At 41.1% G+C, this 15,577-nt stretch overlaps 1 protein-coding gene across 1 annotated transcript in view; it reads right to left on the bottom strand.

The window, feature by feature from the left end:
- mettl24 (methyltransferase like 24) overlaps positions 1–15,577 on the bottom strand; it is a 323,303-nt gene that overhangs the window by 82,098 nt on the left and 225,628 nt on the right. Inside the window, exon 4 of the mRNA XM_028797600.2 lies at positions 12,268–12,496. Coding sequence (XP_028653433.1) covers positions 12,268–12,496 — 229 coding nt within the window. The remainder of the gene's footprint in view (positions 1–12,267; positions 12,497–15,577) is intronic.

The following is a 15,577-nucleotide window of genomic DNA, read 5'->3' as shown; positions in this document are numbered from 1 at the left end:
AAGTCTAATTGGCCTTTAACAGATTAGAAATAATTATGATTTCTCCCATTTGACAGTCAACTAAAGAACATAAATCAAACTGTATTTTGATTAACTTCCCTGCCATAGTAGATCATGGTTCATTAATTTTCAAACATGAATTTATATGGCACTTCTGAAATGAAAACTGAGGCCAGTACTACAAAAATAAGAAGTGTTTTAATTATTTGAGAGTAGCTAACAAATAGCAGTTATAGGAATTTACTGGTTATACAGTTTTGTTTTCTGTCAACCAATCTAACTCAATAACTTAAAACATTAATTCAGGTAAGAGTAGGCTCCCTAAACATCACTTCAATAGTACCCACTACAGGAAAAGGCAACTCTTCAAATACAGTACATGCCTTTTTTAAACAATCGTATTCCATGAGAATTGCTACTGATTGACAATGAAAATGATCATTTATAAGTGTTATGCTAATAAAAACAAGCAAACATTTTTATTTTGCCTGGTCCAGTCTTTCATTGTTATCAGTGTTCATGTTATTCCAAATGGAAAGGCAACCTCCTAAAACTGTAAGACAATTTTTGTCTGTTACAAAGAGACACAAGACATTTTGAAACATTTTAAAAAATTAAAAAATTAATTCAAATAAATGCCCAAGAATAGTATAACAATCATATCATTCAAGTTGGACAGGGAGCTATGCAATTAAGACATCATGAATTAATTAATGAATAACTTATATGTAAAATATTTTATGAAATACAACACTAGATTTATAAAATATGGTTGTATTATTTTAAGCAACTGAAATTGCATGTGTTTTCTATAGACTGAATACTGGAATATTTGTCAACAGGAGCCAGTTCAGTAGCTACCTTTATTTATTCTTTCTCACCATAATGAATCACCATAAAATGTGTCGCTGTATTTAAAATAGTTTAATGTTCTTTTGTGATTGTAGGTGTTCACTTGGCATCCTAATGCTCCCAGCAAAACACCAAGGAGGCATAGACAGGTAACAAAAATGATTAAACAAAAATAACTAAAGAGAGGGGGTAAACTAATGGAGTAGCACAAAGTGAAATATAAAGTGAAAAACAGCATATTAACAAACACTCAGAGGTTGCTTACATGCAAGCTTGCTTGTTTGCTTATCTCCTGTCTGTTTGGTGGGATAGCTTTTCTACTTGCTCATTATCGTAGTACACTAATGGACTCCCCGCTGTAAACTTTGGTGTCTTGTTCTCCTGCCAAATGAGTGCTTGCCTCAGTCTTCTCCTGAATCTACACTCAACTTCTGGTTATGAGATGGTTTATGTATCCGTAGGCCTTCATTTGCCCTGACTTGGCCTCTTCTACAAGACAGATCATCAGTTGCCAGCACCATTAGAGAGGCAACAATCCCATTTGTTACTTTGGCACCTTAGATATTTCCCCTCCAGCCTCACTGTCTCTGTGGTCAGAGCTAAGAATTGTTTTCCATTGTTATGTCAGCTGCTCTCTAGCATTTAAGGTGAGCACCGAATGCTATCTCCCATTTCACCAGTCTGTATCATTTGTTGTTGTGATGCTGCCTAAAGCAATTCCATAGCATGCAGAACAAATACTCAAGTGACCCCTGTGCTATCACTTCTGTATATTCAGTATTTAATGCAAAGTTGTCTGAATTACTCACTGATCTACAAAAGCACAATCTACTGTTTAGTTTAAAAGCTGAAATTTTGCAGGATGGTACATCTAGGGTACTAGGTATCCAATAAGAAAGAACACTTTGATATATCAAAATTTAGGTATAATCCGGTGGCACGGTGGCACAGTGGGTAGCGCTGCTGCCTCGCAGTTGGGAGATCTGGGGACCTGGGTTCGCTTCCCCGGGTCCTCCCTGCGTGGAGTTTGCATGTTCTCCCTGTGTCTGCGTGGGTTTCCTCCGGGCGCTCCGGTTTCCTCCCCCACAGTCCAAAGACATGCAGGTTAGGTGGATTGGCGGTTCTAAATTGGCCCTAGTGTGTGCTTGGTGTGTGGGTGTGTTTGTGTGTGTCCTGCGGTGGGTTGGCACCCTGCCCGGGATTGGTTCCCTGCCTTGTGCCCTGTGTTGGCTGGGATTGGCTCCAGCAGACCCACGTGACCCTGTGTTCGGATTCAGCGGGTTGGACAATGGATGGATGGATGGTATAACCCCCTACAACAGAAAAAATAATTCCCTTAAATTTCAAAAATGCTTTGACTGATGTGATTAGAATTTAGTGATACTATAGAAAAAAGATAATTCGATAATATTTTGATAATTTGATAATATTTGTCAGCAATAATGCTACAATGAGTAGGATTTTCTTAGTAATGCGTCCTTTTTCAGCTAAGGAAGAGAAGGAATCATGCAGACAAATGTGCCTGTCAAAATGGAATGATGAAAATTAAGCAAAGCTCACAGAAGACAAGCTTAGAAAGTTGGGTCCTTGGGTACACAAAGTTTTTCCTATATTGATGGCTTCTTCTTATGCTCAACCAAGTGGTTTAAAATATATACGAATTTGATGGAGTGGGGCAATGTTGGTCCCCTTAGATTGTCGAGCACACTTGCATTGCATTAGCCATGTAAATGTACAGCCTGTAAACATCAATGGTTGTAAGTAATAAGTTAAAATATACCATTATTCAGTGTACTGTCTAAAATTACAAAGGTACAAGATTACAGATCAAAATGTTGCATTCAGATGTGACCAAAGCTAACATTTTAATAGTTGTGCTACAGAGTGCAATTATATATACAGTATATCCAAAATTCCCATTATTCCTACATTACTAATTACCTGTTTGAAATAAAAAGCATACGGTTTCCTCTAAAACTGTTTTGCAATGACCATCAAAAAAAGCCAAGTCAATAGGAAAAGCAAGAATTGATCTACAGTAAAGCAAGAATGTTTTACTCATGGACAATTGTATGTAGCATGTTAAAGAGTAAGGAACTCAAGTGAACTAATAATATTAGCCCCTGAGGGTGGAAGAAAAAACAAAAAACACAAAAAAAAAAAACCACACAAATATTTGCCGCCATCCACCATGGATTCTCCATCCACAGTTCCAATCATCTGCAAATTGAAAATGTTAAATAAAAAAAAAAAGAAATAAAATTCAATTAACCCCACAGCTGCCTGTCAAACCACATTCAACATGAATGATCCTGTTGTCCACTGTTTTTCACATTAATGGCTCCAGCCATGTTCAGTCTCACTGTTAGTCATGCTACAACATCCAGAGTGTAAAAGTTATCCATGCTTGTAGTACTGATATAAAAATAACTTTTATTTTGCTTTATACAAAAAAAACCTTGTTATGGATTCATCTACAAAAATGTAACCCATTTTCGTTACACGTGCAGTCTACTCATGCTTATTCGCAGCCAAATACAACAGAAAAAAAGAATTCTGAGAGGCCTATCACACAGCAGTAATAACAGCTCTGTGATGCCCTTAGATCTCTGGGGGCTACACACATGCTGCACTGAATGGATCAACATGCTACCCAGTGCTGAATGGTGTGGGTAAGCTGCTGAACCCCAGTTATGATTGGGGCTGGGACTTGCAATTGTTCCCCTTGAATAAGGAATTTCCAGTAAGTGTGGGTCATCAGCTTGCACTAAGTCCCTGCTCTTTGGACACAATGGACGTTTCAGTGAGGTCCTCAGATCGGAACTGTCACAGTCACTCATGGCGGAGCCCAAGAAGACAAGCAAACCTGACAATAGAGAAAGAAAAAGTCATGTTTTTTGTAGGAGGACCTGCGGAAGGATCGTTATTGAGCCTCAAGGGATAAGAACTGAGGCCAGTGCATCCACATGACCCCATTTTCCCCCAACAGTCCTCCCTCCAAACTGGTTTCACCCCATATTTCTCATAGAATCAATGCTTCTTCAATATCTGTGCAACGTTTCCATATTCAAGGATTTTTTCAGGAATGTAACCCCTGTGAATTGACTATATATATATATATATATATATATATATATATATATATATATATATATATATATATATATATATATATATATATATATATATATATATATATTATCCACAGATTTCATTAATCCACAGGGCAGCATGCAATGTATCCCCTGCAGATACGAGAGGGCTATTGCATACAGAAAAGTACTCATTTATATAGTACTTCTGATATATCTGATTAACTGATGGCACTGTCTTGGGAAATTTCCAAGGTAAAACTGGGTAATAGAGCTAGTTAACATATAAAGAATGTCTCACACTATTGTCTGTTTGGCTTTTTCTCTTGCCTGGCTTTTTTTCATCCATCCTCTTCCGCTTATCCAAGGTCGGGTCGCGGGGGCAGCAGCTTGAGCAGAGATGCCCAGACTTCCTTCTCCCCGGCCACTTCTTCTAGCCCTTCCGGGGGAATCCCAAGGCGTTCCCAGGCCAGCCGGGAGACATAGTCCCTCCAGCGTGTCCTGGGTCTTCCCCGGGGCCTCCTCCCGGTTGGACGTGCCCGGAACACCTTACCAGGGAGGCGTCCAGGAGGCATCCTGATCAGATGCCCGAGCCACCTCATCTGACTCCTCTCGATACGGAGGAGCAGCGGCTCTACTCTGAGCCCCTCCCGGATGATTGGGCTTCTCACCCTATCTTTAAGGGAGAGCCCAGACACCCTGCGGAGAAAATTCATTTCAGCCGCTTGTATTCGCGATCTCGTTCTTTCGGTCACTACCCATAGCTCATGACCATAGGTGAGGGTAAGAACATAGATCGACTGGTGAATTGAGAGCTTTGCCTTATGGCTCAGCTCCTTTTTCACCACGACAGACCGATGCAGAGCCCGCATCACTGCGGACGCCGCACCGATCCGCCTGTCGATCTCACGCTCCATTCTTCCCTCACTCGTGAACAAGACCCCGAGATACTTGAACTCCTCCACTTGGGGCAGGATCTCGCTCCCAACCCTGAGAGGGCACTCCACCCTTTTCCGGCTGAGGACCATGGTCTCTGATTTGGAGGTGCTGATTCCCATCCCAGCCACTTCACACTCAGCTGCGAACCGATCCAGAGAGAGCTGAAGATCACGGCCTGATGAAGCAAACAGGACAACATCATCTGCAAAAAGCAGTGACCCAATCCTGAGTCCACCAAGCCGGACCCCCTCAACACCCTGGCTGCGCCTAGAAATTCTGTCCATAAATGTTATGAACAGAATCGGTGACAAAGGGCAGCCCTGGCGGAGTCCAACTCTCACTGGAAACGGGTTCAACTTACTGCCGGCAATGCGGACCAAGCTCTGACACTGATCGTACAGGGACCGAACAGCTCTTATCAGGGGGTCCGGTACCCCATACTCTCGGAGCACCCCCCACAGGATTCCCCGAGGGACACGGTCGAACGCCTTTTCCAAGTCCACAAAACACATGTAGACTGGTTGGGCGAACTCCCATGCACCCTCCAGGACCCTGCTAAGGGTGTAGAGCTGGTCCACTGTTCCGCGACCAGGACGAAAACCACACTGTTCCTCCTGAATCCGAGGTTCGACTATCCGACGGACCCTCCTCTCCAGAACCCCCGAATAGACTTTTCCAGGGAGGCTGAGGAGTGTATCCCTCTGTAGTTGGAACACACCCTCCGGTCCCCCTTCTTAAAGAGGGGGACCACCACCCCAGTCTGCCAATCCAGAGGCACTGTCCCTGATGTCCATGCGATGTTGCAGAGACGTGTCAACCAAGACAGCCCTACAACATCCAGAGCCTTGAGGAACTCCGGGCGTATCTCATCCACCCCCGGGGCCCTGCCACCAAGGAGTTTTTTGACCACCTCGGTGACCTCAGTCCCAGAGATGGGGGAGCCCACCTCCGAGTCCCCAGGCTCTGCTTCCTCATTGGAAGGTATGTTAGTGGGATTGAGGAGGTCTTCGAAGTACTCCCGCCACCGACCCACAACGTCCCGAGTCGAGATCAGCAGCGCACCATCCCCGCCATACACAGTGTTGACAGTGTACTGCTTCCCCCTCCTGAGACGCCGGACGGTGGACCAGAATCTCCTCGAAGCCGTCCGAAAGTCGTTCTCCATGGCCTCCCCAAACTCCTCCCATGCCCGAGTTTTTGCCTCAGCTACCACCGAAGCTGCATTCCGCTTGGCCTGCCGGTACCTATCAGCTGCCTCCAGAGTCCCACAGGACAAAAGGGACCAGTTGGACTCCTTCTTCAGCTTGACGGCATCCTTCACCGCTGGTGTCCACCAACGGGTTCAGGGATTGCCGCCATGACAGGCACCGACTACCTTACGGCCACAGCTCCGGTCAGCCGCCTCAACAACAGAGGCACGGAACATGGCCCATTCGGACTCAATGTCCCCCACCTCCCTCGGGACATGGTCGAAGTTCTGCCGGAGGTGGGAGTTGAAGCTACTTCTGACAGGGGGCTCTCCCAGACGTTCCCAGCAGACCCTCACAACACATTTGGGCCTACCAGGCCTGACCGGCATCCTCCCCCACCATCGGAGCCAACTCACCACCAGGTGGTGATCAGTTGACAGCTCCGCCCCTCTCTTCACCCGAGTGTCCAAGACATATGGCCGCAAGTCCGACGACACGACCACAAAGTCGATCATCGAACTGAGGCCTAGGGTGTCCTGGTGCCAAGTGCACATATGAACACCCCTATGCTTGAACATGGTGTTCGTTATGGACAATCCGTGACGAGCACAGAAGTCCAATAACAAAACACCACTCGGGTTCAGATCGGGGGGGCCATTCCTCCCAATCACGCCCTTCCAGGTCTCACTGTCATTGCCCATGTGAGCATTGAAGTCTCCCAGCAGTACGAGGGAGTCCCCAGAAGGTGTGCCCTCCAGCACCCCCTCCAGGAACTCCAAAAAGGGTGGGTACTCCGAACTGCTGTTCGGTGCATATGCACAAACAACAGTTAGGACCCGTCCCCCCACCCGAAGGCGGAGGGAGGCTACCCTCTCGTCCACCGGGGTAAACCCCAATGTACAGGCTCCAAGTCGGGGGGCAATAAGTACGCTCACCGGGGGCAACTCCAGAGTGGTAGAGAGTCCAGCCCCTCTCAAGGAGATTGGTTCCAGAGTCCAAGCTGTGCGTCGAGGTGAGCCCGACTATATCTAGCCGGAACCTCTCGACCTCGCGCACTAGCTCAGGCTCCTTCCCCTTCAGAGAGGTGACATTCCATGTCCCAAGAGCCAGCTTCTGTAGCCGAGGATCGGACCGCCAAGGTCCCCGCCTTCGGCCACCACCCAACTCGCACTGCACCCGACCTCCTTGGCCCCTCCCTTTTTTTCATTTGGTCTTAAACATGTCCTGTGCTCACCTGGTGGTTCCTTTGCCAACTTCTTTCAGACACATGCCCTTTCACACTGTATTTTATAAGGAATGAATGTTCTACAGCATATAAAATAGTGATTGATTGATTGATTGATAGCACAAAGCACATTATTGGCAATTATAAATTTCTAATTTATTATGCACTCAGGTGCTTTATTGTTAACTAAGAATATATTCCCACAGTTATGTCATAGAACAGGAATGCATATCTGACTGGCTTTGTTAAAAATCATCTCTAACTGTAATGGAATATTTTTCTATTATTTCAGTGAGACTGGTACCCAACAGTCTTGTACATCACAAATTATTACAGTATTATATTAGATTTACATATCAAATACTGTGACATATTTCTCCAATAACTTTTGCTGTCCTCCACAATGGGCATCTTTACCTGTGACACCATTATAAATCAGATTTCCAAATATATATAACTATGCACCTTGACTATTATGGACATCCCATTACTACATTGTTAACAATCTTCCATGCTGCTACAGTTTTTTGACATACTGTATTCAGTTTTTACTAATACTTATTTCATACTAATACCACTATTTTATTAAAAAAGGAATGTAAGATTTATAACAAATTAACATCAATATCACCAATCTACTTTGTGAAACCTATCATTTCAGTTCAAGGTACTGTAACTTAGAGGTCTGGATTCTGCTTATGGTCTGTGCTTTCTTGTGTGGTTTATGTTGGATTTGACACATCTACCTTTTCTGGCTGGCACCACTAATCACACAGCAATCAAGTGATACTGTAAATGAGGTAAGGAAGACACAAATGGAGCACTGACTTAGAATATACTCTGAATATAGAGGAGATGATGTGTTTTTACTGGGTTTTGCCTTCATTTGTTATTTTTGGATACCTTGCATATTCCTACCCTTTTTGGTTTATGTGCATAAATAAAATATAAATGTTCGCCATACTATGCTTAGGGTGGGTCATCCACATCTGCACAATCAATTTAACTTACACTGCTAGCCAAGTACAATCTCAGACTGGTCTGTTCTCAGCCCTTGCGGTTCGCTTTCCATTCTGCAATGACAGATATCAAGGTTTATCCTGAGCAAATGACTGCATCTCAAGACAGTCATTCACCAGGAAGACTGAGATAACCCCAACAGCTTCAGCAACAAAGTAAGAAACATTCCCTAGACAAGGTACCAGTATACCATAGTGCTCACTCATGGCAAAACAAGCCAATTCAGAGTAAGCAAATTAGCAGAGAGCAAGATAGTCTTTTATAAGCGAACACCTTGACTTCAGATTTTAAGATGGTGAATTTCATCTTGACTATATTCCACATACAAACCACTCTACTGCATACCAGAAATCACAGCTTTATAATAATAATTCATTAAATTTATGAGCTTAACATTATATAGTAGAGTCTCGCTTAACCGACATAAACAGGCCGGCAGAACGTCGGATAAGCAAAAATGTTGGATAATGGGAGGTGTTAAGAAAAAGCCTATTAAACATCAAACTATGTTATAATTTTACACATTACGAACCTAATAATCATATTTTACAACAAAACAGAAAAAATTAACTGAAAAAATGAACTCACAGTTACAGAATTGTCTGAAGTTAAATACAGTATGTACTGTACTTAAAAAGTTCGGTCCTGTGATGATTTAAAGAAATTTTTGATCGTTGTCTGCTTTCCTGATGAGTGCCGTTTCTTCGCTGCCAAGTCTCGCCATCTTTGCAGAATCATTATGTCGATTCCTGTAGCTTCTTCTTGTTGCTCAATGTATTTAATTGCAGTTTCTAAAGCCTTAACTCTGTCACTCACATAGTCAACATCCGAGCGTATACTGTTTACTACAGCATTGTGACTGTGTGTGTGTGTGTTTGTGTTGTGACGTGTGAGTCCCCGTCTTGCACCCGAAAACACGAAGCTGAGTCTCAGTACTTTAGCAACACCAGCTTTATTCAGCTTGAAACAGCAACAGCGCGGTTATTTATTGTAGCGGGATCTGCCGCTCTCCTATACACAGACACAGCAGTCAGGCAGGGTCATGGCCAAGTAATACTGTGCCCTGCGCATTTATAATGTTCCTTGTTCCTTGTATCACCCATCGACGGCAGGCGCTTATACCATGTCCACGATCTTTTCGGATTCGCTTTTACGGCGAACTGCTACAGCGCTGGGAGACTGCGATTGCTTTGGGACGCTCTTCTGCGTGTCGTCCCGTTGGGTGGACTCCCACAAGAATTTAGAAACTCACTCACACCAGCCATGATTCTTTTCAAAGGTAAAGTGCAGGTTAATTTGTTTTATGTATTTTTACTTTATATTTTGTAGTAATCATTTTTATATGAATAGTTTTGGGTTGTGGAACGAATCATCTGAGTTTTCATTATTTGTTATGGGGAAATTCGCTTTGATATACAAGTGCTTTGGACTGCAAGCACGTTTCCGGAACGAATTATGCTCGCAAACCGAGGTTCCACTGTAATTACCTGCGGTAGAGTCAGGAGTAACAAAAAATAGACTATGCTCACGCTCGCAACTTGCAGTTCTTGTTGCCGATTGATGCGTTTTTTTGTTGGTTTTTTTTTCGGTGGGATGTCGGATAATATGGAATGTTGGATAAGCGAAGGTAGGATAAGAGAGACTCTACTGTATTGTGAAAGAGAGACATGTAACAACAAATTTGTTATTCTTGCTAATGTCCCCAAGACTACCAGAGGGCAATGAAGGGATTCAGGTGGGACTGCCAAAATTAATCGATGCAACTAAAAATTTTAATCAAATCATATTTTCTTAATTGACTACTTGCCTCAGCCTCTCTATGGTTTTTTTGAGTAGGATAATCATGGTAGCAGCTGAATCAAATTCAGTGGAATAATGTTCCTACAAACATCAGGCCAAATTCTACTCTGTGTGTGAGTATTTCATCTGAAAGTCTGGGAATATGGTTGTTCATTGTGTAAAAAAGATGGTCTTTCACCACAGCATTAGCTCAATGCATGCACCTGAAGAGCAAGCCTGCTGAAATATACCAAAATACAAGCCAACATGGTGTAAGTAACCCACTTACACTTAATGATCTTTTTGACATTGGTTTTTTTAATAATGTGTAGCTGGTTCACTTGAGAAATTCATGCATTGGGACGAAAGTCAGATACTTGGTATTTCAACAGAGAGAACAGGTAAATTGTCTGCTAAATTCACTTGTCAGTTGCGACAATTACTTGCGAGAGTAATGAACTAAAATAATGTTTCAGTACATATGCTAGCTAAGTATCATAGACTAGCTTATTAAATGCACCTGCTAGTTTTATTTTGGACACAGCTACATTTTCATTCTTTGCCAGATATTTATGTCAGGGATGGTGACTTGTAATTCTCACTGACATCTGGTGGATCCAAAAGAACAACAGTGGTTGTCAAGATTGAGCAGCAATAACATCTTCTATATGCTGGATATAAAACAGACTGTGTCTGTCTGTTCACTATACAATCCTATACCCTTTGATTGATCTGGACCAAATTTTGCATAGTTACTCTCTAGGACCACATGGGCAAGATAGACTACTTTGAAACCCAGATTTTTAAACCTGGAGGTGCCAGCTCAACATTATTTACCTGGGCACACCATGTGCTGCTTCTATCTACTGTAATATAAAAAAAGCAGTACTGAATGCTCCTGTAGGGGTATGTTGGGTGAGGTTTGATCTAGATTGGAAATGTAGCACAACACAAAGGAAAATCAAAGGGTTGCTGTTTAACTCTTGCCTTGTTGGCTTTTGTTAATAATTTAAACACTATGAAGTTATGAACTGTTCATCTTGAACAAATTAGGCATGCCAGTGTTCGTGGTTACAAGCAAGCAAGAAGTCATCGCAATTTTGGAATCAAAAGGAATAGTGCTTCTATCTACTGTAATATAAAAAGGAGTACAGGCAGTCCCCGGGTTCACTGTGTTCTAACACTTGCTTTACAACATCGCGTTTACACAGCATTGTGTTTTCTTTGAAGGCTCAACCCTACTCATGAATAATGATCACTTACCTTAATATACATATTCATGATTTTTTTGCAGCAAAATGTTATTTCATCCACTAGATTGAAGTAGAAAGATGCCTCAAGAGTTTTTTAGGATTTACATTGTAAAGCAAATCATTAAACATTACCCAGAGTCTGAATCAGTGCTAAACATAATAACATAAAATTTCGCTCTCAAGTAACACTTGGGGTTAATGCCAAGGACGTTAGTAAAACCCTTTTCTTTTGTTGTTCTGGTCCTTATGTGGGTTTGGGGATGATGCATGAACACCCTGTATTGTCCACAATATACAAACAGCCAAGATATAACCCTAATTTCTTCTGCAACCTTTGACTTAAATTTCCAAATTTGAGAAAATTGTTACATTAAATTGATTAAATAAAAAACAGCAACACTTAAAATGAAAAATAAGACTATAAATTAAAAAACAATTGCAGACTGCATTGGTTACTTTAACCAGCACCACATGAAATGATGCATAACTGCAAATTCTAGATTTGAGAAACCAGCTGTAAAGAATAATTGAATCAGATTACTAGACTGCCAATATTCATTTACAAGACTTCAACAAGAGTTTCAGATAAAGTTTCAGATAATGGTAGCTAAGCATGCATCATAATTTCTCCGTAGACACTGATTAATGAAGTGGTTGTGGCCTGCTTACCTGTACATGGTACAACACAAGGGAAAAGAACAAAGGCGTAACAACAGATATAGAATATATTCCTTCAGAAACTGAAATAAATTTTCCCTTTGCTTTGTTCAAATATTGTACTGTTATCTTTTCACATTGCACATGCATAGTGTGCATTCAGAGAAGCTGTTTATTTGTTCATGTCAATTTAAAACATAGAAAGGAAAAAACAAACTTTTTACTTGCATATCATCTGCATTACTTAAATTTTCTCTTACCTTCCGGTGACCAAAGTCATTCAAGATGGCAGCCAGCTTCTTGGTATTGCTGTGTTGTTTTTGCACAGGGATGGCAGGATTAGGGTCCCTCCAGTCAACAGACAACCGATGATGCCAGAAGCGTTCCCCATTCTGAAGATGAGGTACTTTAATGCTGGGGTCAAAGCAGTGAACCTCACATCCCGCTTTGGCAAGACTCATCTCAAAATGTTCATTGTCATTCCCTAGCCTATAAAATAAAAAATATATATTTTTTATATGTTAGTAAAATAAAGTTTCATCTATCTATCTATCTAGATTCAATTTAAATAGAACTGATAACTTCAGTTAATAAGTATGATATTATTCAGTTAATATTATAGGGATTTTAATGTGAAGTGTACACAGTAGAGTGAAATTCTAACTTGCAACTGCTCATCAGTCTGCAACACATCACCACTCTCTGGAGTCATGATTAGTATAACAACTTTACCTCGAAACTTCTGTCTTCCTTACCAGAAAACTCCCAAAACAGTTTAAACATTATCTAACATTCGTATAACAGCATGAAAATTACTGTGGAAAAAAATGTAATATTAAGCAAATATAATTAGAATGTGTTTTAAGTTGCCAAACAACTTACAGTATATTGGTCGGCACGGTTATGCAGTGGTAGCGCTGCTGCCTTGCAGTACAGAGACCAGGGTTTGCTTCCCGGGTCCTCCCTGTGTGGAGTTTGCATGTTCTCCCCGTGTCTGCGTGGGTTTCCTCCGGGTGCTCCGGTTTCCTCCCACAGTCCAATGACATGCAGGTTAGGTGCATTGGCGATCCTGAATTGTCCATAGTGTGTGTTTGGTGTGTGAGTGTGCCCAGCGGTGGGCTGGCGCCAATCCCCGGGTTTGTTCCTGCCTTGCGCCCTGTGCTGGTTGGGATTGGCTCCAGCAGACCCCCCGTGACCCTGTGTTAGGATATAGCGGGTTGGACAATGACTGACTGACAACTTATATAACAAACTGCATGAAAACGTTTTCGGTACATTGCACTATGAGAAGCTGAAAAATTAGTCTTAGGCTTGGATGAGTCTAGCTTTCTTTTTAAATATGAATAAAGGTGTTGTGTTAAAGATCATACAAAAATAACAGAGCCCTCTTTGAAAACTTTCTATTTTTATGAAGTAATATATGACCCAGTATAATATTAGTTCTTCTTTATAATACTTTGACAAAAATAATGCTTAACTTATAAATTTGAATATTTCCATCTAGCAGATATACAATAAACTCAACCCTATCTAAATTTTTCTGCATTTTTGCAACTGTTGTCCACACTTTTGTTTTTTTTTTTTTTCACAGGACTATTGCTAGATTTCTTTTGTTTACTGGTACCAAAAAAGTGCTGAAAAACTTTTTTAAAAAAACAGTTTGGTATCAGCATTTAGGTATTTTTAGTACTGGAAGTACCGTAAATGGTAGTTTTTAATTGACCTGCTTTGCCAGTACCTACAGTTCAATTCATCTTTCATTAATCACCTCGCCCACTCTACGATGTGCTCTTGGTGATGTGTTGGAGACTCAACAGGGACAAAAGCTCTGCAATGCGCTTCTAATATGGAGACAGAGTGGGGCAAGACAAGGAGGCACACTAGGGAGGCTGCTGTGAGATGGAGGAGGGGAATTATACATTAATTGCTATGTGTCGTTTTTGGTATGCGTACTGAGATACGAAAGCTGGTATCGATTCAAAAATCAAAAATTGTATTACAAATCCAGCTCTATTTTAGCAATGTACATGCTGATCTTCTGAAGTGTATAGAATATACTTTATCCTTTTCAGCTGACAAATGTCAGGAGATAGGCCTTAGCCTTTGTTTGGTCAAGCTGAACAGGAGTGAAGTGTGTCCTGGCAAAGCTGAAAGGCAAACCACAATTTAGTTTCTGCATAGGTAAGATTGTGCAGGTGTTGATTCCCGTGATAATGATTCTATAACATTTTCTGTGTTTTAAAAAGACTGCAAAATGTCATGGAGCTCTGCTAACACAGATAATAAGCAGAAACAAAAGACAGGGGAGCTAATGCTGTTTTTGTTATTATAATTAGTGTAATAGAAGACACTTTCAGTTTTCTATCAGCTGCAGAAATGGGCAATTCCAGAGAGCTTTCATTCCTCTCAGCTGACAGATACTTCCAAAGAGATCCTCCTTTTCTTTCTCTCTCTCTCTTTCAGTTGCTACTGGGTAAAAAATGAAAAAAAAGAGCACTCTCAAGCCAGAAATCTTTTTCATCTCATTTTTCAATTGAGGAAATAATCCGTAACTAATGAAATAGGTCACCTGAAGTGTCACTAGGATCTTGCTGTTGCTAATGGGACTGCATGAAGACATAACCCACCCAGGTTGTATGATTCTATTCATCAATTTAAATTTGACACTATTAATTTTAAAGCAAATAGATATCATTAAGTGAAAGTTTAAAGCCAGTACCTCTGTCTCACTGCTACTAACAATACCGGGAGGTTAGATTGTTCAGTCCTTGTCTAACTACTGACCCTAACGGCACAAAGGGATGCCCTTGTGAAGCCCTTGATTAGAGTTAAACTGGGTTGAAGTCAAGATTTATTAAAAAACACACAGCCCCAGTCACCAAAACAGTTTTCTCTAAAGTTAAATACTCAGGGTACAATACAGACAGTGAGACAGGTAACAGAATACACATAATAGTATATACTATAGCTAGTTTTGACACTTCTTCCTATCCCCATTAAGAAAAGAGCTAAGAGGTTAGTTGGAACTTACCGTGTTAGGTGCATATCATAATTGATAACACGATAAAACACCAAGTGATCCATAAATGAACTGAAGATGGTATAGAACACAGCTACTTATTTTTTGACAAGCAAAGACTTTAATCTAATATTAGTCCAGTTTTAGGTCATCTGCATTCCTCTCTCTTGAAAAGTGTATTTTATTGGAAATGTTATCCTTAGCATTTAAATGTTAACATGACAAATCTCCTTCCTATTTTTCAGTTTTTGTTAATCTTTATATATCTACAGCAATAGAACACTGATGATGCCATATACTTTTAAACTTCATCTCACATGGACAAAACTTCTGGACATGTTCCTCTAATTACTATGCTCCTAAACTTTAGAACTTGACTCCAGATAGTACTAAATAGCTATAGATAACATAACTGTTCAAATCAACCTTACATTTGTTAGTGTACAAATTTATTTTATGTAGCTGAAATAAAATTCTTGAAAGCTTAAACAATTGAATATACTGTAGTCTATCAAAACTTATTCCCAGCTAGGGACTATGAAATTCTAATG

Source organism: Erpetoichthys calabaricus, chromosome 3 (genome assembly GCF_900747795.2).
Source record: "Erpetoichthys calabaricus chromosome 3, fErpCal1.3, whole genome shotgun sequence".
In the NCBI taxonomy this organism is placed as follows: Eukaryota; Metazoa; Chordata; class Cladistia; order Polypteriformes; family Polypteridae; genus Erpetoichthys; species Erpetoichthys calabaricus.
This window is presented reverse-complemented; position numbering and strand designations above follow the sequence as displayed.